The sequence below is a fragment of the Cardiocondyla obscurior genome, linkage group LG03 (genome assembly GCF_019399895.1).
Source record: "Cardiocondyla obscurior isolate alpha-2009 linkage group LG03, Cobs3.1, whole genome shotgun sequence".
NCBI classification, from domain to species: domain Eukaryota; kingdom Metazoa; phylum Arthropoda; class Insecta; order Hymenoptera; family Formicidae; genus Cardiocondyla; species Cardiocondyla obscurior.
Window position 1 is genome coordinate 2,690,094 of NC_091866.1, and position 21,846 is coordinate 2,711,939.

Sequence of the window (21,846 nt, forward strand, 5' to 3'; positions counted from 1 at the left end):
GCAGGACAGATTACACATTTAAAAATTAACATTTCAAGATGAAATTATATTTATTTTTCACAAATTATAATTATAAACTATTAACCCTTTATTTTGCCAATTTGTACATTTTTTATATGGTTTACAAGTGTACAAAATTATTCTATTTAAGAATGTTTTTATTTGATCGAAAGTTAATTTTCTTTAAATTGTGTGATTTAAATCATATAAACGATTGTCTAATGAATATATTAAACAAGTGTAATAAATATATTTTTAATCATTTTTTTCGGGTAAAATTGTAACATAAAGATATTAGGCACCCCGTATAAATTAATAGAAATAATTTTGATAAGTTAAAAGATATTTTATTTATAAATTTAAATGAATTAATTTCTTATATTAATTAAATTTTATAAATTTGCATTGAAAAAAAGAGCATGTCTCTTATAACAAATTTTAGAATTATCTATATAAATCGACTGTATGCACAAGTCTGGAATTTTTTCTTTATTTTTTTTTTTTTAGATTTAAGGATTTTTACTATTTACGCATATATTATCGTAAATGGCTTACCAGTATACTGCAAGATTATGTTTATACTTAATTGAATGAGACATAAAAATCTGAAAAATGAACATTCTTATATATTTAATATTTGTAGTAATATTATCTAACATAGATGACTTTTCTTCGAAGTGTTTTAAGATTATGTCGTTAAAGAAAATTTAAGATAAAATATGTATATACAAAACTTATAATTGCTTAAATCATGTATGTATATTGTGTGGATATGCACTTAACATAGCAATATATTAATAGCCTATACAAGAGTTGAGAAAATACAGTTAGTTTTTTATATTTTCTAAAAAATATCGTGATGTCGTGATTGTTATACTGTACACTTTGTGACAATATACCAATAGTTTTTTTTTATTTTCAAACTCTTTGCGCCATAAATGGTGTTAAAGGACCCATCTGTCCTAGGCCTACTTGAATGTGCTGCATGTGAATTTCTACACAGTTTTGAAATACTTCCTGATTCTGTGGACTGAGTTTCGATCTAATCTGTTCTATAGTACCTTGCAATACTTTGAGCTCGTATGCGTTTCGATCGGAATCCGATAAACTCTGTAATGAAAAAAATAATATTCCTAATATCGGATAAATAAAAAGCGAATTAAATTACAAAAATATTTATTAATCTTACTTTTACTTGTAGCATCAGTGCAGTCAAATCCGTTACCAATTGATTCATTTTTCCAGGTTCTTTGTCATTTATTACATTATTTTTAGCGACCATATCTGCTGCTTCTTGCTTGCATTTTTCTCGAAGATGAGATGGTGCTAACATAGCTGCCACGCTCGGTTCAGGTGCCATTTCTTGACACAATTCTTGTATTTCGTTCAAGAAGTCTTGGAGAGCTCCATTCATTCTCTCTAATTCGACAACAATTCTGAAAATTGCAATACGTTACAGATATCATATTTAAATTTAATTTTCTATAAATACTTTTATTAATTTTTTTGTACATAAATAAACGTACCCCGCATATTTTTTTTCGAAATCGGGAGGAAGTGATTCACCTAATGAACGTCTCTTTTCAGCTTCCCCATTCATCTCCTTCAACTTTTTAATTTTATTCTTCTTAGTTGTTAATATCTTGTTCACTTTTACCATAAGTTCGAGTAACTTAAGTGGAAAACCATTTACTGTACCACCGGTGTTCGTTTTTTTCGGAATGGACGCAGAGGCATTGGATATCAAAGGATCATTGGTTAGTCGCGGGGATAATTTCATCATATATGGTGGCGATGGTACATATTGCAAAGGCCGTGGTCTAAACTTTCTAGAGAATGATGCCAGGCTGATCGTTTCCGGTGGTTCATTTGACTAGCAGAAATAATTTATATTTTAGTATGTGAACGTAACTGTTAATTTTTTTTTTTTTTAAGACTAAGTAACATACCAACACTTCATAATCTGGTACACTGTGCGTCCCAAGTCCAGCTCTCTCAAACGTAATTCTATAAGTATTATTGCTAGTATCAACGGCATCGATGCTTCCAGTGAATAAACCATCTTGCGGTTTTCTCAATCTTGCAGTCACTTTCGTACCGATTACTAATTGTAATGGTATTTCAGGCGGTAGATCCTTGAAACTGCTTATATCTGCAGTTTTTCTTTGTTGCAACATCCGTATTTTCTGCCTCTTCCTCTCCAGTTCGCGTCTTTCTTCCTCAAAAAATGATTGCGAACATCTTCGCGGCTTACCCATCATCCGTCTGATCTTGCACCATTCCACGCGCGTGAGTTTGCGAGTTTTTAATTGTGGAAACGATTCTTTCAAGCATATCATGAAATCATTATCACCCTCGAATAATATCCTGTGTAAAATATTGTTATACAATAAAAAACATTAATTAACTATTAATTAATATGTGTAATTTTAATAATAGGCAACATTTACACGTACTTGTCGATATTGCTGTAAAACCACTCATAACAAACCCATTTATGTGCTTTTGGCAATTTTAATAAATTTCTCAGTCTCATGCCAATTTTCTGCCCTATTTTACGATCTGGTGATGTAATTTGAGACTTGTCAGGCTCCTTTTCCTGTTTGATCGGAGTTGTCACAGGAGTTGACGATTGTGAAGATGAACTTGTACTTTTTGGTGTGCTCGACAACTTAGTCTGCCTTTTGATGGGTGACGGTCGCATCATTTTTTTCGGAGATTTTGCATCCACTGCTGAAGGGTCTTTCTTGATTCTGTAAATATAATTGTTAAATATTCATTGTTAATATTCAATTGTTAAATATTCAATTAATTAATAAAATTGTTAAATATTCAATTAATTAATAAAGTTGATTATTTATTAAAACATCGATTTTTTTTTTTTTTTTTTTTTTAAATAGAAGAAAAAAACTAACCTATGATGTGGATGATTGATTAAGACGTCATCGTAAAATAACTTGTTCTTTTTCCTTATTCTTGCTGGCATTCCTCTACGATTCAACACTTGTACCGGCTGTGTCGGGGGATTTGGTTTAGAAGGTGGTTGAGTGCCTACTCTTTGCAGACCTAGAGCTGCAGGTCCTAATTCTGGTATCGGCTCGGATTCTTCTATGTCCATTTGTTGATCCGAGTGATTTGAATTATGTTGGTCGTCCATATCCATCATTTCGTCATCCATTACCTCCGTTTTAATTTCATCAACTGTTGGATAGCTACCATTTTTTATGGATAGCAACGTTTCTGCAGATTCACCTGCATAAATTTATTCCAAAAGTCAATATATTTATATACATGATAAAAAAGAGATAAGCCTGTTGTTACTGCATTTCTAAACAGATGTATTAGGATGAAATAAAACAGATATAATTTCTTCAATTTTAATTTATTATATTAGTATCTATTAGTTTAAATGTGCAGCTTAAATAAATAAGGTTTATTTCTTGAAACTAAATTCGATGTCTTTCATATCCTAATGAATTACAGATAAAGCTGTCAATATTAAAATAAACATTACTCCAATTAGACATTGTTAACAAAACCTGATTATGTATTTTTGGCAAAAGTTTACCTCACGCAAAAAAAAAAAAAGAAACAACCGGGAAACTTTAAAAACAGTCATACAATAAAATTTGGATTGGCAGATGACAGTCGGTATATTCGCGATAAACGTAAAATCGCGCCTTCGATCGGGCCGATGAGAGAAGTCATAGGAAAGCGTACGGTCGCATCCTCGACTAGGACGTCAACGTATAGACCGTGAGATCGACAACGAGGGAAATTCAGAATCAAGACAGTGACATCGACCGTACGGCAATGACTGCCAGTGACTGCCAGTGACTACCAGTGACGACATAACCAAACTGGGGGCGTCCGGTAAACAGTCCGAGGACGCCTGGAGCCGCGGCGACGACGGGGAGCGTCGTTGTGGGTCGATGCGCCGACATACGGACGCTCCGCCGTCGTCGTCGGTGCCAAGGCAGCGAGCTCCAGCTGTACCCGGGCCATTCACGGCCCAAGTGTCCCGCTTGAATCAGATGATGGGTGATTTTTGAAATTTTAAACCCGATCGGCATCCAATCGCCGTTCGAACAGCGATTGCGAGCGACGCGGCCGCGTGACCAGTTGCCCGGCCCGCTTGGCCGGGAAACCGAAAACGCCGATTCCGCGGCCGTCGATCCGCCAGTCCGCTCGTAACCGCCCGTCTCTTAATTTTCTCCGAAAATAAACGGAAACTTTACTCACTTTCAACCACGTCCGCCATGTTGACAGTCGATCTGATGCATCATGGGTACGTATTTCCGAGTCCCGCCGCCGTCAGTCGCGCGGATACGCGATTGGTCACCGCGTCGAACCGGAAGTCACGCTCCCCCTCTCGCCGCGCACACCGACGCCGACCACGGTCCCGCGCGGGGTCGATCAGATATGAGACTACGAAAATTACCGGTTTCCTTTCACTTCCCCTTCGTCTCGTCATTTCAAGTGATTCTCGATGCGAGAAATATAACTTCGACGGACGAGCTTTGTACCGCGATCCATGTAGATGTAAGCGATCGAAGAGATAACTTATCTATTCCTTGATAACAATTTACCTAAATTATCTAAATTTCGAAATGAATTTAATTAAGACTTTAAACTCATCGTTTTTTTTCCCCCTCTGCCCCTTTAAAGGAGTGGCCGTTCAAGCTGGAACGCCATTTTCAACGTGACATGCGCGGAGCCCCACGCCGGAGGTGACGTCGACGTGGACGCATCGCATATGTCCGGTCATCTCGGCGCGACGGTCTTTTCCGCCATCGTCGTCGTTGAACGCTCTTCCTTCTTCCGCCACTGATCGAACGGCGAACAGCTCCATCTGTGAGTCACGGGCCATAATGGGATGCTTGCGGTTGATTGTATACTGAGAAAATTCGTAAGAGATGGTGCTGAGCAGGAAATATTGAGGTCCTGCTGAATAGGTATGTGAATTATAAGCGGAAAAGAGGTACTTGATTCGCGTGTAACGTGAGCACAAGGCACGGGCACGGCCTGAGAGCCGGCCAGGAAACTTTTCATCGCGAACGACGCGTATCGCGTATGTACGCGTGCCACGGCTACGAGACGATAGAAAATGTGGCTCGCGTTCAACGTCACCGTCGCCGCCGCCACCGTTGCCGCCGCCGTCGTCGTCGTCGTCGTCCGCGAGACTTGTAAGCTGCCCGCTGTCAGCTCTGCGCTCACGAAAAGCGTCCTCCAGGTTCGCGTTTTTTCGAGGTAAAACACGCAGGCGGAATGTAAATTTTTTCCCCCCTACGTTACGGATAAACGCGACACGCCAAGCATCGCCGAGTACATTGAAACTTGCTAGTCGCACGCGTGTGACTTAGTCTTTTCAAGTACCACACGTTGTGCACTGTTGCGTTAAAAAAAAGCCTGCAAAGTTTTTTTGCACGAGATTATAGAGAGAGAAATTTGACATCGTATTTGGGTAAAAGGGAATGATTTTACAAAATGTGAAAGAAGTTAATAGCGGACGTGAAAGGTTCGATAACAATTGTAATAATTTATACTTTTATTTGTAGAGTAATTGGTATGTGAATTATACGCGGAAAAGAGGTACTTGATTCGCGTGTAACGTGAGCACAAGGCACGGGCACGTCCTGGGAGCCGGCCAGGAAACTTTTCATCGCGAACGACGCGTATCGCGTATGTACGCGTGCAACGGCTACGAGCCGTTAGAGAATGTGAATCGCGTTTAACGTAACCGTCGCCGCCACCACCGTTGCCGCTGTCCTCGTCGTCGTCGTCCGCGAGACTTGTAAACTACCCGCTGTCAGCTCTGCGCTCACGAAAGCGTCCTCCAAGTTCGCGTTTTTTCGAGGTAAAACACGCAGGCGGAATGTAAATTTTTTCCCCCCTACGTTACGGATAAACGCGACACGCCAAGCATCACCGAGTACATTGAAACTTGTTAGTCGCACGCGTGTGACTTTTACAGTTTTTATAAGTACCACACGTTGTGCACTGTTGCGTTAAAAAAAGCCTGCAAAGTTTCTTTGCACGAGATTATAGAGAGAGAAATTTGACATCGTATTTGGGTAAAAGGAAATGATTTTACAAAATGTGAAAGAAGTTAATAGCGGACGTGAAAGGCTCGATAACGATTGTAATAATTTATACTTTTATTTATAGAGTAATTGAATATAAGATTATTTTATTTGTACAACAGCGGATTATAATTGTTAATTAATATCTTTTTTGCATTTAGGTACTGATTTTTTTGTCAAATATTTTATAATGGAGTCAGGTGTAATTCAAGAAAAGTCACCACCTTCGCGTGGCTTAAAGCAAGTAAAGGTTGACAATTGGGGATCATTCTTTCTCCAACGACTTCAGGCTCTTTATTCAGAGGAACAGTTCCTTGATCTTAAAATTAAATTTCCCACAAGTGATATTACCGTGCAGGTACATATAATATAATGTTTTTATAAACATTAATATAAAAAAATCATGTTAGAAAATAATTTAAATTGTAAGTTCTTAAAAAATTTGTTGAAATTTTTGTTTAGGCTCATCGACTTGTGGTAACAACATGTACAGATTATTTCATGCAGCTGGAGCAACAGCAAAAGGAAAAAGATGACTTTAACGGTGTAATAATTATGCCTTCAGATATGCCTTACGAGTGTGTTAAGTCTATTATAAGGTGTGTATTTTAATATTAATTTAATTTAATTTAATTTCTGATTCACAAAACAGATTATTGTTTGTCCTGTATAACTTTTTATTGCACTAAAACGGGATTATTTTTATATTTGACTAATATCTTAATTTTTTTTAAATATTTACTGGAATATTTTTGTCATTTATATTTATGTTTAATCTATTAAACATTAATTAATTAAAAATCTTTATATACAGCTTTATGTACACTGGACAATTGGAATATTGGACATCAGAACAGCATGCTTTGTATCGCACAGCTCAAAAAATGAATATGACAGTCTTAACGAAATTGCTTGATGCTCAATTTAATACAAGTAAACAAGACGACATGACAAAAATATCTACACGTCCAGTGATAGCCGTCTCAAAATCTTCAACATCACCTTCGAAAACGATCGGTAATTCCACCAGTTCAGTATCAACCCCCTTAACTGGACAACCATTACCAGGTAGAAAGTATGTATCAAATACATTTTATAAACTAATGTTTTAAATATGATCTAATAATAACGATATTTTAATAATTTTGATTTTTAAGACTTCCAATTTGGAAAAGAAAGCTAGATGAATCTCCATCTACACCAACAATGAATTATGAAGTAAGAACATTCCATGGTACATCAACACAAAAGCAAGAAACAACTCCTGGTCCATCTAGATTTGATCTTCCCGAAGCAGATGATATTGCTTTGGGGGTATTTTCTTCATTCGATGATATTACATATAATACACAACCTATCGTTCAGGCATCTGACACATATAAAAAAGAGAACTCTCGTAAACATTCGCTTGATACGTGGGATAGTAAACATGATACAACCGAAGATGAAGAAGAAGATTCTCCAGAAAGAGAAAAGAACTTGAGAGATACAAATTCAGACGATGATTGGAATACATCGAAAAGCTATCAGAGATCTCAAGATGGTCCATCTAAACGAGTACGTTTCGATTTAGAGGAAAAAGAAAACGTAGAAAAATCTAAGACAAATCTTCATCAAAGCACTGACGAGTCTATCAATAACCATGCAAAGATTATAAGAGAAGTATTAAAAAAATATCCCCATTTAGTCAAGAATAATAAAAATATTCGTTTGAAAATTATGCAAAAAGAAGCAAAATCTTCCGATAGTAATGCAGGTTGTAAAACAAAAGTCTCTTATGTGGTTTTAAAATCGGATCATTTGTTATCCAACAGTGATGAAAACGATTCCAAATGTAACGGCAGTATCGACGGTGAGACAGGTCCCTGGAAATGCAACAAGTGTGATTTGGACGAGGAATATACAAATTATTACATGTACAGAAGACACATGCAGGATGTACACGAGGAGAAATTTGATCCGAGAGTTTGCGAACATTGCGGCTATAAGGCAAATAAGCGTAATATCTTGATGTATCATCTTTATACCAAGCACAACGTGCCGCCACCGAAGAGCATGTGTTTTCCGAAATGTCATGCCTGTTCGTATGTTGCCTTGTCAGAAACTCTGTTGGTACGTCACCAAATAAATCACAATCATCGACCTGCTACCAGACATCATTCTTTACCTTCAAAGGATATTCAATGTGGGCAATGCAATCAATCGTTTAAAAGTATCACTGAACTTACCACGCACGAATTGAACAGCGGACACGGAGGTACGGCAGACGGCAAAGAGACCAAAGGCCATCGATGTCCGTACTGTGGCAAATTGTTTGTGCGTGTAACAAATTTACAGGTACATTTAGACTGCGCGCATAAAGAATTACATAGAGATACCACCGAGTCTTCTTCGTCCGAACCGACTATTCCGTTAGAACCATCATCCGAAGCTGAGGCTCTCAGTCACGTTGCCAGTGGTATAGCCGCTTCCCTTGGCGTCGGCGATACCGAGACTACTCAAGAAACTCACGAAGACGACGAAAAACATACTGTTTATGTGAAAGATGTAAGCGAGAGTCAATACATCGTGCCAGGCATATTAGGTGATATGGCGCACAATATCAATTACAACGAGCATGATTTGGAGAATCAGCAAATGATTATGCTGGTTAATAATGATGAAAATTATCAGCATGCAGAGAACAATCATCATCAACCGCAACAGTTGGATATTGCTGACAACGAGCAAATAGTAATGCAGGGCACGGATGACGGCGTGATAGTATACATTCATGGAGCGGACGAGGCTGATCATCGATCGTCTTATGAGAATTATCAGTCCGATGAATCTCCGCAGGAAACAGAGGAAATTGTAGAGGAAGTTGTCGAGGAAGTCGAAGAAGTCGAGGAAGTTGAAGAAGAAGTTATGGATGAAGAGGAAGTGCATGAGACGTCTCAAAACATGTTGGAAGATTGCGCTAATCAAGTGGAAGAAGTAATACAATATGTCGAGGAGCAAACGGAGATAGTAGAGTACGATGAGGAACAAAGCGAACAGAGCAATAGTATGGAAGAATCACAAGAGTCTGTTATGATTATTGAAGAAGAGCATGTCGAAGGCGAGGATGACACCGGTGAGACTGATAAAAAACAGAAAATGCAAAGTTTCGCTACTGAATGGGACGAAGATAGCGCGGAAATAACAGAATCATGAATGCTGTAATACTGAATCTTTTAATTTACTAACATATTTAGTTCTTAATGTTCACAATGACTGTAGTTTAATTTTAAAACATTTTAATGGAATTTTTAATCTATATCTGATCTGTAACGTTAATAGCAAACGGTGATGCAACGAGCGCAATGCAGCCATATTGACTTTGCTACTCAAAATATTTAGTAATAAGCCCACAAAATTAATCAAATTATTCTATTTAGCTTTTTAGATAAAAGCGGTATTATTGAAAATATTGTATGCGCTTGTATATGTGAATTATATCGTTGCACCGACACATTATTTTGTTGAAGTAAATTTTGACATAAGCTAAAATTGTATTTTACATGTAAAAAGTCTCTAATCTCATTCGAAATTATTTACAGCGATAACATCTTTACTGGGATAACAATACGTAATGTTTAAACTTTCAAAGGTTTTTTTTTTCTTTTTTTTTTAAAGTAAATATGTTCATATTTACATGTAGTTTATTAAGAAAATTTCAGATTTCTAGATTTATTTCGTAAAATTACACATTAGATATGCCAAAGTATATTGGTGACCAATCACGTAGTTTTTAAATACTATTCTGCAGAATGAAAATATATATCATGTTTAAAAGAATTCTTGCGAACGAATGTTCCTTCTAATAGTATCACCTGTAATCTTTTGTACTGCAATCGATAATAAGTCACGATTTCTATACGAGACAAAGGCTATAATGAGAATAAATATCAATATTAGTATATCATATTTTACATTTTAGATTACGCACATTTATATGGAAAAAAAAAATATAAAGATAAATATATGTAAATGGGAATATATATACATACACATACATTACAAATATAAAATCTAGTTTGGAGTGTTTTGTTGTTTCGTTTACAATACTTTGATCGAGAGACATTAAAAAATAATAACGTCTGATTTGACATCAGATATGACCCTCGATTTTTATCGGAGTCTGTCAATTCCCATCGCTATTATACCTCGATAATCTGGAAGCCGCCACAGGCGTCGGCGACTGTGACACTTCGTAGCAGATTTTCTTAAAACAATTAAAAAAAAAAATTATTTAATTGGTCTATATGGGCCAATAAGAAGTAAGGGGCCGTCACCATTATTTTTTAGCGACCATTACAAAAAAGGCGTGACCACGAAATTAGCGGGAAACGGATCTCTGAACTCCGAAGTTCGGAGCCCGAACCTGTCTCCAACTTACATTTCCTATACCATCCTATACTCTTGACACCGCCTGATTGTTTTCAGATACACGGAGCCGCGAAACCCCGAGATTGAGTTTTGTCACATCTCTTTTAATATTGCACTAGAATCATATTAAATTGACTCCTCAAGTATTTCAGCTTTCTGCTTAATATTAAAATTTTTTCACAGTTTTCCTGTATTTCTTTATATCACTTTTCCTTTTTTTTTTTTTACTATCACGCCGTGCGCATGACTGTAAACCCGTTTCATTTTCTTGGATGCTTCCTTAACCTTTAAATACCAGCTACATTACCTCTTATAACTGTCTCACAAATTGACTATTATAACAATTTATAGTTAAAAGAAAAACGCACGTGTAAGTACACTTTCACGCGTTCTCTTTCCCTTTCCCATGAACGCGTCTTTAGAAAGAAAAGGTGTCAAATCAGCAAGGTGCAAATGCGGAGCTGAAAATCAAGATATAAGCCATATACTCCAAAACATAATAATTTGCGTGTCCAAAATATGATGACCAGAGAGTGACATTGTATAACAAGTTAGATAAAATAGGAATTAATCAACCGGAACGTGTCTGGAGCTGGCTAAAAAAGGAAGAATTGTTTACTTTGAAAGCGATATACCGATTCACAATCAATATTAAGAAAATAATATAACGAGAAGAGTAATCAACCGAACAAGAAGAGAATTTTGTGTCGTATATCAGTCAATATTCAACAACCATCAATATGATCGATGCACATTAAATCAAGAAAGAAAAAAAAAGCAATGTGATTGATGGTGTTCGTTTACTCCGTATTCCACAGCAAGTAAAATTAATACGTGACAAAGTATGACCGGTCGTATCGCTCCAAGTAAATCGACGGTTTACGTGTCGAATTTACCGTTCTCTTTAACTAACAACGATGTACATCAGCTGTTGGAAAGCTATGGAAAAATTGTCAAGTAAGTTGCAAGTGTTTCCTTGTAATTATTTAGCGAGTAACTTGTAAATATTATACTGTTTCTTACAGAGTAACGATATTAAAAGATAAAGTAACCCGTCGCAGTCGTGGTGTTGCGTTCGTGCTCTTTCTTAAGAGCGAAGACGCTGTGTCCTGCGCGAAAGCCCTTAACAATACAAAGGTACATTTTTCCACTTGCTTTTTATTTTTTTTAATTTTTTAAATTAAATTTTTAATCGTCTGATACCATAAGTTTGTTCTCAGCCGCTGCACTGCTGAACTGGTGCAGTAAGTTAGAGCGAAAGAAAGTAGATTTCTTTTATTTTTATTTTAATTTATTTAATTTATTGCACTAGTATGTATCAGTTCAGTAATGCAGCCACGGAGTATGAAGCACATATATCGTACATTATTAGATTATTAATTCAACTACATGCACTTTTGCGAATGTATAATAACGAAGAACTCATAGAAATTCAAAAGTAAAGAAAATAAAAATTATAAATTATAAATAACACTAATAGGAACCATTTATTAACAATTGTTTATTATTTTGTTTTCAGGTACTTGGCCGCACTGTGAAAAGTTCAATAGCAGTCGACAATGGTCGTAGCTCAGAATTTATACACCGTAGAGATTATCCTGACAAGTCACAGTGCTATGAATGCGGGCAAGAGGGACATTTGTCCTATTGCTGCAGCCATAACACATTAGGTCCTAGGGAACCACCACCGAAGAAAATTAGAATACGAAAAAAAAATGTAAAACAAGAAAAGTATAACACGAGTTATTTCGATAGCGATAGTGACGAAGTGACAAGAAAAGCAAAGCGCAACATTGGGGATATCGATGACGTTGACGCTGATACGGAAGAAGAACCAGAAACGTTAAGTGCTGTCATTGCACTTGAGGTATTTGACAAATGTTTAATTAATATTTGCGAAGAAATATATGTAAATATGATAAAATTTTTATAAAGTAAAAATAATTTATATATTATTTTATCTTTCAGCAAAAACGATCTGATATAGATCATAAAGAAATAGACAAACATGATAGAAAAGAAATCGTACCAAAGAAACGTTATAAAAAAAATAATTATTTCAGTGACGAAGAGGATTTTAGTGAATAATGCGTATATGATTATATACAATCTATAAGTTTAAAATTGAAAGTATTAATATATTGATAAATATATGTGTATATAAATATAAATAGTATCGCTTTTATTTCCACTGTTTAAACTAGAATAAACAAAATTCTAAATATATTCTTAATTAATTTTTTTAACATATTTAAAGATAGAAACTGTCTTTCTGATATAAGCTTTGAGTACTTAACAAATTTAAAACTCAAGTAACAGTATTAATTGCAATATTTAATGCAGCTACACACATTAATGTTTTGATTTAATCGTTTTTTTTAAGAGACTCTTTTTATAATTTAAACTTTTCTATTTGCAACATATTAAGTATTAAATATGAGCTATTTTCATAATATAATACAATCTAAATTCGAAAAAAATGTAACTTAGAAAAAGTTATTAAATAACTTTTTTAACCATAAAAATTTATTTAATGGAATAGTATACGTTTATTAATGCTGCTAAAAAGTAATTGGCAATTAGCAATAATTTATTCTTAATTATCTAAAATCGATAATATTATGAAGGAAAAATTGATACCAATTTACTCAAAGAACACAGATATTAAAAACTAATCATAATTAATAATTCTTAATAATTCTTGAGACATGTTATACGAGATATATAAATACATTTCAATAAACAATTTCAATTCACAATTTATTATGTATGAACTATATTTATAAACCATAATTTAACATTAGAAAATATATTAAACAAAATAAAAAAAAAAACTTTAGGCGCGTCATATTATAGAGCGATCTCATCTTCCAGCTGGATGAATTTAATATAACGACATAATCACAAAAAATGTACATTATATTCACATACTAATCCTATATTGAGGATATGGATGTATCACATTTAATTTATGATACTATTTTTCAGTCCAACGAGAGTTTGCATTTTAAAATACTTAAAGCAAAATTACTGCAGTCTATGACGCATACAACTATTAGACTATACAAGATTATGTAACAAAATTAAAATTTATGTTTTTCCTTCTTTATGCCAAGCATATCCAGAATTTGAAATTAGTATATCATTATAATTAAGCGCAGTGATACTATTGCAAGCACGCTTGAACTTTTTCGATCCACTCCTGTGCTGTGGTTGCATCGGCAGCACAAAAGTTGTATGTTCGTCTGTTTGTACGAAGCTGTAAAGAAAATGTATTTCCAATATAAGTTCATGTTTTCTATTTGATTAATTTGAAATCATTAATCTTGCAAAATTAATACAAGCTTAATAAAATTTTATTAAGCGATAATGTATTAATTTTGTAAGATTAATAATTACTTAATAAATGTTTTAATTTTATTTACGAATATTACATCAAAAAAGGATTTGTCGTCAGTTTTCTTTGGTGGTCCAGGCATTGGTGCAGCAGGAGTAACAGACACTACCTCAGCCAGATCTACAATACATAATTTTATAAACAATATTTAATCCTAGTTCTTTTTCTTTTTTTTTATATTACTTATATTTTTAGTTGAATTATATACCTATATATCCTTTACAATGCGAGTCTTCTACTGCATCGTAATATCTTAGTTGATGTTTTATAGAATCCAATACGAACCATCTTTGTTTCCAGCCCTTTAATAGAGCTCCTCGTTTATAGAGATATCCTTCGTGCGTTCTATTCTCCGCCACATTACTCGAGAATTGTTCATAATATTGTTGGGAAGATGTTTGTATAGTTGTTACGCCTACAAAAAAAATTATATTAATAGCGAAAATAATAACGATAAAGATAATTGTTACATAATTATGAAAATTGCATATAAAAATATTAAAATATTTAATCAGATTAACGAAATCAATGCATACTTGAGTTTACACTTCCATTATCACCGCCACTTCTCGTAAGTGTGTGATTTTGGAGATTATCCGTCACAGCCTTATATTTTGTGCAATTCTTTGGCACAGCATCTGCGCATTTATCGTGACATACGTGACCGCAATCAATACATCGTAATCCAGCTTTGACAGGACCCCATAACACGCCGGAACATGCGTCACAGTGAGTTGGCGTTGCGGAATCCAATCGTTCAAACCTTTAGCAAACGTCGGCACATTTACATGTTTAATCGATTAAAAAAAAATATATAAATTAAGACCGATAATACCTATGTGGATGAGCATAAACAGAACCTTCGTTTCCAGTAGTATTTCCACCGGCAAGTTTACCGCGCAATAATAGTTCTAACGTAGAACGTTTATGAATCAATCGACCGTGATATCGTACGAGTGCTGTGCTGAACGATGCGTGCCGCTAAAAAAAAAAAAAACCTCGATTATAAGATCACATACTTTTACAATAATTTAAATTATACCAAATATATTCTAATATTTAAAAAGTTTCAAGATATATTTAACACATCGAAATAAATTTAATTAACACTTTATACAGAGTATCTGACATAAAAAATTAAAGCAAAAATAACTTAATATAAAATTTCATGGTCAATTATTTTTTGTTGCGACTTACAGCAAGGGAATCGGTGTTTGGCAACTCGAGTTTATCCCAAAGTACTTTCCATTTTTGCGGCAAATGTCCCAATTCAGTCTCCAACTTATGAATTTCTTCTAAGAGATGCGAAAATTGATCGGGTACCATTGTACTAACTCCATTATATCTGAAAATTGTAAGCAATTATTTACAATTTTTTTTGTAATCGCTAAATATAATATTTAAATAATTACCCTTGCGTAACCACTTTACGATTACTCTTGACCGCACCATCCGCAGCCTCAGCCTCTTCCTCTTGCTGGGAATCCTGTTGCAGTACTTCCAAATCGTATGCTGGACCGTGTGCCAATTCTTCTTCTAAGTAAAATTGCCAGATGTTCAAACTCGGTAAATGCGAAACCGGTCGCAAAACAGGATTCTCCGTATTCGGTGTGTACATAAAGTTGTAAAATAATGGACATCTCGCATGTTGTTTCTCTACATAATCGAATATACTTTGTCCAAGATTACAGCCAAGTGTCTGTTTGTTTGTTCCCGCTAGCCGTCCACCAGGATAGATCGTGTCGTCGTCACTACCGGTATCTACGCCTTTATGATGACTTGTTAAAGAACCTCTTTTATCCTCTATGGCTGTGATACCACACTCGACTCTATCGAATTCGCAGTCCAGCAGAAATGTACGGAAGCGACACGAGACCGAATGGTAAGCCAAAAACTTTAAATAGTATTCGTTAAATTCGAATGCCAGAGGAAATTGTTTCTGTATTTGATGCACTATGTCGAGAAATTGTAGAAAGGTAGGTGTGAAATTTGTCGTTTGCGAATTCGCGGTTAGATTACTTCTGTGGCCAAATCTATGCCCGAATCCAAGCCATTCTTTTTCGATAAGAGTTCTGAAGCCATCAATTGTTCGATAATGCGGATCGAGACAAACCTGCGCCACAGAACAGACGGTAGTTGTGGTGTCCCAGCCGTCTTCCAAACAAACAGCCACCGATGAGCCTTGCATATCCATAAGGTCTATAACAGCTCCCGCCAGTTGCATCAGGCTCTGCAATTGTTGCAGCCACTCCGAGCTTTCGACGAGCCTGTAAAAGCTTTGATCCGGTTCCACGTTTGGTGAGCTGGGTACGCACGCTCGCATTAATTTTTTAAATGCAGCTTTTGTGTGCCTGACGTCATAATATTCTACCGGAATGAAATCCGTCTTCGGGATAGATTCTGCTTTAACACCTTTCATGTGCGCCTTTTCGCCAAGAATATAGAGAGCGGCGCGTTGAAAAGTGTGAACACACTCCGTGCCGCTGTCGGAGTCTGCGGAATGTCTGACTGTTCCACGTTGATGATGAACGGAAGTTAAAGAAGCTTGTGAATTGTGTCTTTTATCTTTCAAAGAGCCCCATCGACCGAAATTCTTAGGACCTTTGCCACCCGAGGAACTGAGAGTGCCGAGAGGCTTGTTGAATGGATTGCGCCGGGCTTGCTCGGGAGTAGCATTACGATCTTCCGCCGCCAGTAATAACGAATCTATGCTTAGAGAGCTGTCGGACATGCCCCAAGCGGAACCTTGTCGTAATACAGAGAGCGGTGTCGCGGCAACAAGTGCCATCATATACTTGTCTTGCTCCAGAGAAGAAGTTGTTTCAGATGACGTAGTTTTTAAATTACTGCCAGACGTTGGATGAGCTTTTAACATACCCATTACGCCTTTCCCGTGATAACCTGCGCCTCTAATTAATAAAGCTTTTGTTCGCGGATGCCTCCAGGTGACAACTGGCATTCTGCTATGACGATGAAGTCTGCAGAATCGCCGAATGCTCTCGTCTGACACTGAAGTGGGAACGATTAAAAGCGCAGGATAGCTACGACAAATCATGTAAGCACAATTTACCGAAGTCAATCGGAAGGGCTCATTGCGGCGATTGTTATGCGGCCCGTTGGAGTAGAGATTAAGTCTGTACCAATCTCGAACATAGCTACGCTCGGACAAACGTTCGAGAGTCTTGGCGTCAGTCGGCGGCTGCGTTACTACACCAGGTATTTCAAAATCATCAACACTAAGATCGTCGTCGTGGCTCAGATCATTATTGTCAGTTATCGGTAGGCTCATTCGACCAGGCGACGTCATATACTTGTTATTACTGTTGATGAGATTCATGTTCGGTAGCACGTATTTTTGTCGCTTCGATGACTGTTTAGGTTTAAAGCCGGCTTTCCGCGCGGTTTTCAATAGCGTTTTCTTCGCGAAACCTTTCAAAGTGGCATTTTTTTCCTTACCTTTATGATGCGCTGTTTGCGTAACCAAAATCTGTCCGTTGAATGCAAAATGATGAAAAATGTGCGGCGGATATCTAGCTTTGTGCACTAATTTCCTTAAAGTATCGATATTCTCGGGCGTAACTTCTTCATCAAAGGCCAATTTTATCAGTTGAAACGTGCAAGAACGTAATTGTAGGCCTTCTTGAAGACATTGATCTAAATGCGCCAGATGTTGCACAGCAACCCGTTTTTCTTTAGTCAGAGATGTCACAGGGAATGCACGAACGACTAATTGCTCGCAAGCGAACGGATCGCAAGGTATACCTTTGAAAACTATTCTGTAATTCGTGAGGAAAATTGCACCCTCGGCTGGCAAGAGAGGCGGTATCTTGGGTAATCCTGAGGAACTTTCCTCCCTGCCGTCCGGCAGCAGGTAGACACGCAATCCGTCCATTATCACTTCTTCGCCGGGTAACATATTTGGTGTAAGAATCTTCGGCTTTTGTATCGGTGGTAATCTCTTGCTTTCTCTGTGGACTGCCTCGAGCGTTTCGATGTGCATGTGAACAACGCCCGGGACCATTTGGTGCAAACAACGCACATGTTCAGCGCTTACGCCACCCTCGGTACACACGCGATCGACAAATCGCGAAACCATCCGAATGACGGCACTGCCAGTTTCACCCGGGTCGGTCTCCTCAAATCCAGATTCAGCATCGCCACTGTCGCTTGCCACGCTATTTGTGATACTGTTACTGGCTCGTTCTTCATCATAAATGTGATCCTGACGATGAGTTTTCGAGCCGATGTCTAACGGCACTAGTAGATAGACCATTCGGTTTGCGTAATGAATCGCCTGGCTGTACATAGTACTCTCTTCACTGTTAATAAGTTCTTTCTGCTTTTCAGGATCAACGGAAATCCAGATTCGCATCTGATCCGCGGCTATTTCGAGTGCCGATGGTTCTTGAGCCTGATAGATGGAATATCGATCGCGGTACGGAAATTCTTTGCCATCCCTGGGACTGATAGGACTTAGAATACCATCGTTTATAAGCCTCGGTGGCGAATTGTCACCCGGTAGATACAGACGTTTGATATCTTTTTGCACGTCTAAATAGAACGCGTCCTCCCAAAATTGTTGATTCTGCCATACCGGATGCTCTTGTATGCAAGTATATGCAAATTGAATTACGCCGGTGCACAATTTCCTGCAGAACGCGGTGGCAAGTGGTAGCAGTGCAGCGGCGACCCCGTGTTCGTCCATCGACGAATCATCTTGCAGCGCGCAATTCATCAAACGTACTACTAAATCAAATTGCTGATGCTCCAACATTGCTTTGTTTCCAACTACATGCTGCGATAATTCCATACAAAGTGCTAATCGAGCCGCTTTGCTTTTCAAAGCTCGTAAGACAGCTGGAAATGTTTTACGGGCATCCGAGATCTTATTCTCGAATATGCAATTGATACAATTGCGCAATACTTCTAATCTACGAGCTGAATTGCTCACCAAGTGTCTAGTATCGTGAACAAATGAAATGTGAGGGCCTATAGGCACGATGCGAGGTTGAATCGGCCTCAAAGACGACAATCTGACTTTAAGATTGTTCTTCGCAAGACCCTCGTCGATAATCGCTTGAACCTGCTCCGGATTAATACGTGGCAAGAGAGGCTGGTGAATCCTTGCAAACGCGCCCTCCGGTGGTTTCAAAATCTTTTGCACGTATGGCTGAGGATTTGGATTTTCGTTCAAATATAACTGTTGTGCTAGTTCTTGAATATGCGTCAATATAACTCGATGATCTTGTGTTTCTTGTTTTAGTTGATCACTCAAATTACTGTACAATTCATCCCATACGTCGCAAGGTCTCCATGGAGGACCTCTTTCTGCGATAAAAGATGTGAAAAACATACAATCTAAAACTCTTGTAGTAAAATCGCAGTCTGTCAAGCCCCTTTCTCCCAAAAATGCAGCTTTATGAAAAGTGATAACAGGTTTTGGATGTATTCGTATCAATGTTAAACAGCTTCGGTATCCTTGTAATAATTGAGCAAAGGTTCTCATAAACACTGCTCTGAGTTCTTTGTCAAGCATGGGAGAATGTGGAGCTCTGGTCGCGAGCGGAGGAAATGCATAATCCGCGCATGTCAATTCTGGTTGTAATACTAAGGATAACGCATCCTGTGTCTGTGAGAGCAATGGTTCCGGTAATAAAGCAAGCGAGACACCGTCCGGAACTGTTAAAGAACCTCCATCCAAATCGGCGACTATTACATCCATCTGTGAATATAAATATCGTAATAAGTTTAAATTAAATAAACGGTGTTTTAAAGTGGTATAACAAAATAAAAAAATAAAAAAAATAAATAATAATATAAAAAATTGCCTTACAAGTTCCGCAACTTCGTGCTTTAACGAACTGTGTACACCCATAATGAAAGGTGTTGGAGTGCTGAGAATTTCAACTAAAGCCGCTGGCAAAAGAGGAATGTAAACATGTGAATATCTAAATGGATACATCAATGCTGTTAGGGCACGGCATCCCTCAGTCAGTCGGGAATAACTGGCAGAATGGAAAAGTATTTTATGTTCTGTCATGACTGCGCAAAATAATACCAACACATTGCGAATACCTAAGAAAATAGTATAACATATTAATTAAAAACATTATTTTTATTCTATTGCATAAATTGTTTAACCCTTTGAGTGCTATGAGCGCATATATGCGTCCAGCGAAATCTATATAGACGACGCAAATTCGCGCTCAGCGCCTGCCGCGCGCCGTCCGTACGGACCGCATAGGCCGCGAGTATTTAGCACTCAAAGGGTTAATTATCATTATACCCTTACCTAATTGTTGAAATAATAAATTTACACTAGTATGAGTTATAGGAAGAGAAGGACTAATTGGTGGTTGAAGTGCCTGACGATCCCCTGCTCCAATGCTGAATCGTACCTGAGGCCCACCAGCAGGAGGTACTTGAATACATCCTAGTATGTTTCCAACTAATGTCTCTAATGGTATACCAAGATTTTCCACATACACCGTATATATAATACCAAGACAATTCTATGAAAGCAGAATAATTATTAAAAATATAATTGACAGACTGATAAAACAGGATTAATTATATTACATATATACATACTCTAAATGTTTCTATGTAATCAAGTCTGGAAACCAGCACCAGACATTTAGGTGCATACATAATGCTATGGTGTGTAATGGCAGGTATTGCCCTGACCAAAGGACGACTATCTCCATCTACAGGATCTTCTTCTTCATCCACAGGTTTGCTTGGCACAATTGACACAGTTTCGTTGAAACACATGCAAGCACAGTAATGTCGATTTGCATCAATATCTGTCAATATCGAAACAAAGAAGCGAGGCTCTTGCCTTTCTGTTGATAAGGCCCATCCTTGAGGCTGACAAAACTATGATACAATGTACAAAAGATAAATAGCAATAAAGTACATCTGTTTTTCAAAGAAATAAGTTTGTTTTTTACCCATTCTATTCCTTCAATGAAGGGTGTATCTGGCCAATCTTTCTCTGGAAATCGTTGTAATATAACCCCGCTACTTACACCACCCCCTAGAATTCATTACAGCATATATAAGGATATATAGGTACAAACAGATACGTACGAAACAAAAAAAAAATGCTAAGTGCAAGTCTAGCAATAAATGTCAAGTACAATCTTAATTTATTAAGTGGCTTACTTTCTTTCTCGTGATCGTAGCCGACCACTACAAAGTAGTCGGCTAACCGAGACATCTCTGTATATTCGTGGGGCTGAGTGGGGGTGGTTGCGCTCAACATCCCACGTCGTGTTTGTTACACGTGATTTCATGGACCGTGGCGGCTCGGCAACTCGTTCACGTTGCGTCAAACGTGAGGTTCGTACGGACGCGCGTCAACGCGGGGATCGATTTGAAAATCTCCCAAACATAGCTTTTACCCAAACTCGTTCCACGTCACGTTGCTCCTTTGATACGATCGACGCGCGAAACGTCAAGTGGCGGAATTAATGCACTCTCAATGCACTCACGCGTTCGCGTTAGGGGGAGAAAAAAAAAGAGGAGAAACACTCCCTGAGGGAGAAAAGTCGGCGATGCTCTGGCGCGCGCGCGCGCGCGCACACACGTCTCGAGCGTATCTCACTAACGCGATGTCAAGATCGTCGCTACTGCCGCGTTTTGCAGCGTTTCGTGAACCCGCCGAATAACAATGCCACACCCCGAAACCTCAATCCATAACCTGGCAAACTCAAACGCCACATTGAGGGTTTGTTGAGCTCGTTATACGATATACGGTATACCTATACAGGCCGAAAAATCCGACGGTTACGCAAAACGAAGATGAGACTACCTAAAGTTTATTCTCTGTAGATGCACCGGTATTACTAAAGTCACTAGATATATAAAGGCCGGTATTACATTGTAGACGAGCCTTAAGATGATCTTGAAATAAGAACCGACTGTACCAATTTTAGTTAATATGGCCGACTA

The 21,846-nt window shown here is 37.5% G+C and overlaps 4 protein-coding genes across 7 annotated transcripts; 2 read left to right on the forward strand and 2 right to left on the reverse strand.

The window, feature by feature from the left end:
* Nucleotides 1-31: 31 nt before the first annotated feature.
* Nucleotides 32-4,338, reverse strand: LOC139101141 (protein lin-9 homolog). Of its 2 annotated transcripts, none has more exons than XM_070654038.1 (7): nt 4,243-4,338; nt 2,916-3,252; nt 2,457-2,753; nt 1,950-2,367; nt 1,527-1,873; nt 1,190-1,436; nt 32-1,110 (listed from the first exon to the last, which is right to left on the reverse strand). In XM_070654038.1, the coding sequence occupies exons 1-7, from the start codon at nt 4,259-4,261 to the stop codon at nt 919-921; spliced, it is 1,857 nt and encodes a 618-aa protein (XP_070510139.1). In that variant the 5' UTR covers nt 4,262-4,338; the 3' UTR covers nt 32-918. The 2 variants fall into 2 exon arrangements, with proteins under 2 accessions (XP_070510139.1, XP_070510138.1); XM_070654037.1 differs by lacking the exon at nt 4,243-4,338 and adding an exon at nt 3,842-3,959.
* A 472-nt stretch (nt 4,339-4,810) lies between these two features.
* On the forward strand, nt 4,811-9,614 carry Cp190 (centrosome-associated zinc finger protein Cp190). 3 transcript variants are annotated; one of them, XM_070675422.1, is made up of 5 exons: nt 4,811-4,955; nt 6,245-6,441; nt 6,546-6,682; nt 6,898-7,158; nt 7,241-9,614. In XM_070675422.1, the coding sequence occupies exons 2-5, from the start codon at nt 6,274-6,276 to the stop codon at nt 9,276-9,278; spliced, it is 2,604 nt and encodes an 867-aa protein (XP_070531523.1). In that variant the 5' UTR covers nt 4,811-4,955; nt 6,245-6,273; the 3' UTR covers nt 9,279-9,614. The 3 variants fall into 3 exon arrangements, with proteins under 3 accessions (XP_070531523.1, XP_070531524.1, XP_070531522.1); XM_070675423.1 differs by lacking the exon at nt 4,811-4,955 and adding an exon at nt 4,984-5,250; XM_070675421.1 differs by lacking the exon at nt 4,811-4,955 and adding an exon at nt 5,280-6,142.
* Nucleotides 9,615-10,714: 1,100 nt separating this feature from the next.
* Nucleotides 10,715-12,905, forward strand: LOC139101180 (zinc finger CCHC-type and RNA-binding motif-containing protein 1). Its single transcript, XM_070654124.1, has 4 exons — nt 10,715-11,450; nt 11,519-11,630; nt 12,013-12,360; nt 12,462-12,905. Exons 1-4 carry the CDS (start codon nt 11,338-11,340, stop codon nt 12,579-12,581), a joined length of 693 nt encoding a protein of 230 aa, XP_070510225.1. The 5' UTR covers nt 10,715-11,337; the 3' UTR covers nt 12,582-12,905.
* Nucleotides 12,906-13,234: 329 nt separating this feature from the next.
* On the reverse strand, nt 13,235-21,693 carry Sbf (SET domain binding factor). Its single transcript, XM_070675402.1, has 12 exons — nt 21,058-21,693; nt 20,844-20,929; nt 20,482-20,769; nt 20,183-20,402; nt 19,724-19,965; nt 15,303-19,612; nt 15,088-15,235; nt 14,726-14,871; nt 14,427-14,653; nt 14,099-14,305; nt 13,928-14,010; nt 13,235-13,752 (listed from the first exon to the last, which is right to left on the reverse strand). Exons 1-12 carry the CDS (start codon nt 21,155-21,157, stop codon nt 13,660-13,662), a joined length of 6,150 nt encoding a protein of 2,049 aa, XP_070531503.1. The 5' UTR covers nt 21,158-21,693; the 3' UTR covers nt 13,235-13,659.
* Nucleotides 21,694-21,846: the final 153 nt, after the last annotated feature.

Excerpts from the sequence above, each read along its gene's own strand:
- LOC139101141 (XM_070654037.1), bottom strand. The coding sequence starts at position 3,944 with ATGTCGGCGCATCGACCCACAACGACGCTCCCCGTCGTCGCCGCGGCT. Across the intron at positions 1,874-1,949 it reads TACCAGATTATGAAGTGTTG|TCAAATGAACCACCGGAAAC; the intron begins GTATGTTACTTA and ends TATTTCTGCTAG. Across the intron at positions 1,437-1,526 it reads TTCGAAAAAAAATATGCGGG|AATTGTTGTCGAATTAGAGA; the intron begins GTACGTTTATTT and ends TGCAATTTTCAG.
- Cp190 (XM_070675421.1), top strand. The coding sequence starts at position 6,085 with ATGATTTTACAAAATGTGAAAGAAGTTAATAGCGGACGTGAAAGGCTC. Across the intron at positions 6,442-6,545 it reads CAAGTGATATTACCGTGCAG|GCTCATCGACTTGTGGTAAC; the intron begins GTACATATAATA and ends ATTTTTGTTTAG. Across the intron at positions 7,159-7,240 it reads CAACCATTACCAGGTAGAAA|ACTTCCAATTTGGAAAAGAA; the intron begins GTATGTATCAAA and ends TTGATTTTTAAG.
- LOC139101180 (XM_070654124.1), top strand. The coding sequence starts at position 11,338 with ATGACCGGTCGTATCGCTCCAAGTAAATCGACGGTTTACGTGTCGAAT. Across the intron at positions 11,451-11,518 it reads AGCTATGGAAAAATTGTCAA|AGTAACGATATTAAAAGATA; the intron begins GTAAGTTGCAAG and ends TGTTTCTTACAG. Across the intron at positions 11,631-12,012 it reads AAGCCCTTAACAATACAAAG|GTACTTGGCCGCACTGTGAA; the intron begins GTACATTTTTCC and ends TTTTGTTTTCAG.
- Sbf (XM_070675402.1), bottom strand. The coding sequence starts at position 21,157 with ATGTTGAGCGCAACCACCCCCACTCAGCCCCACGAATATACAGAGATG. Across the intron at positions 20,403-20,481 it reads ATTACATAGAAACATTTAGA|AATTGTCTTGGTATTATATA; the intron begins GTATGTATATAT and ends CTGCTTTCATAG. Across the intron at positions 14,654-14,725 it reads GTTTATGCTCATCCACATAG|GTTTGAACGATTGGATTCCG; the intron begins GTATTATCGGTC and ends CGTTTGCTAAAG.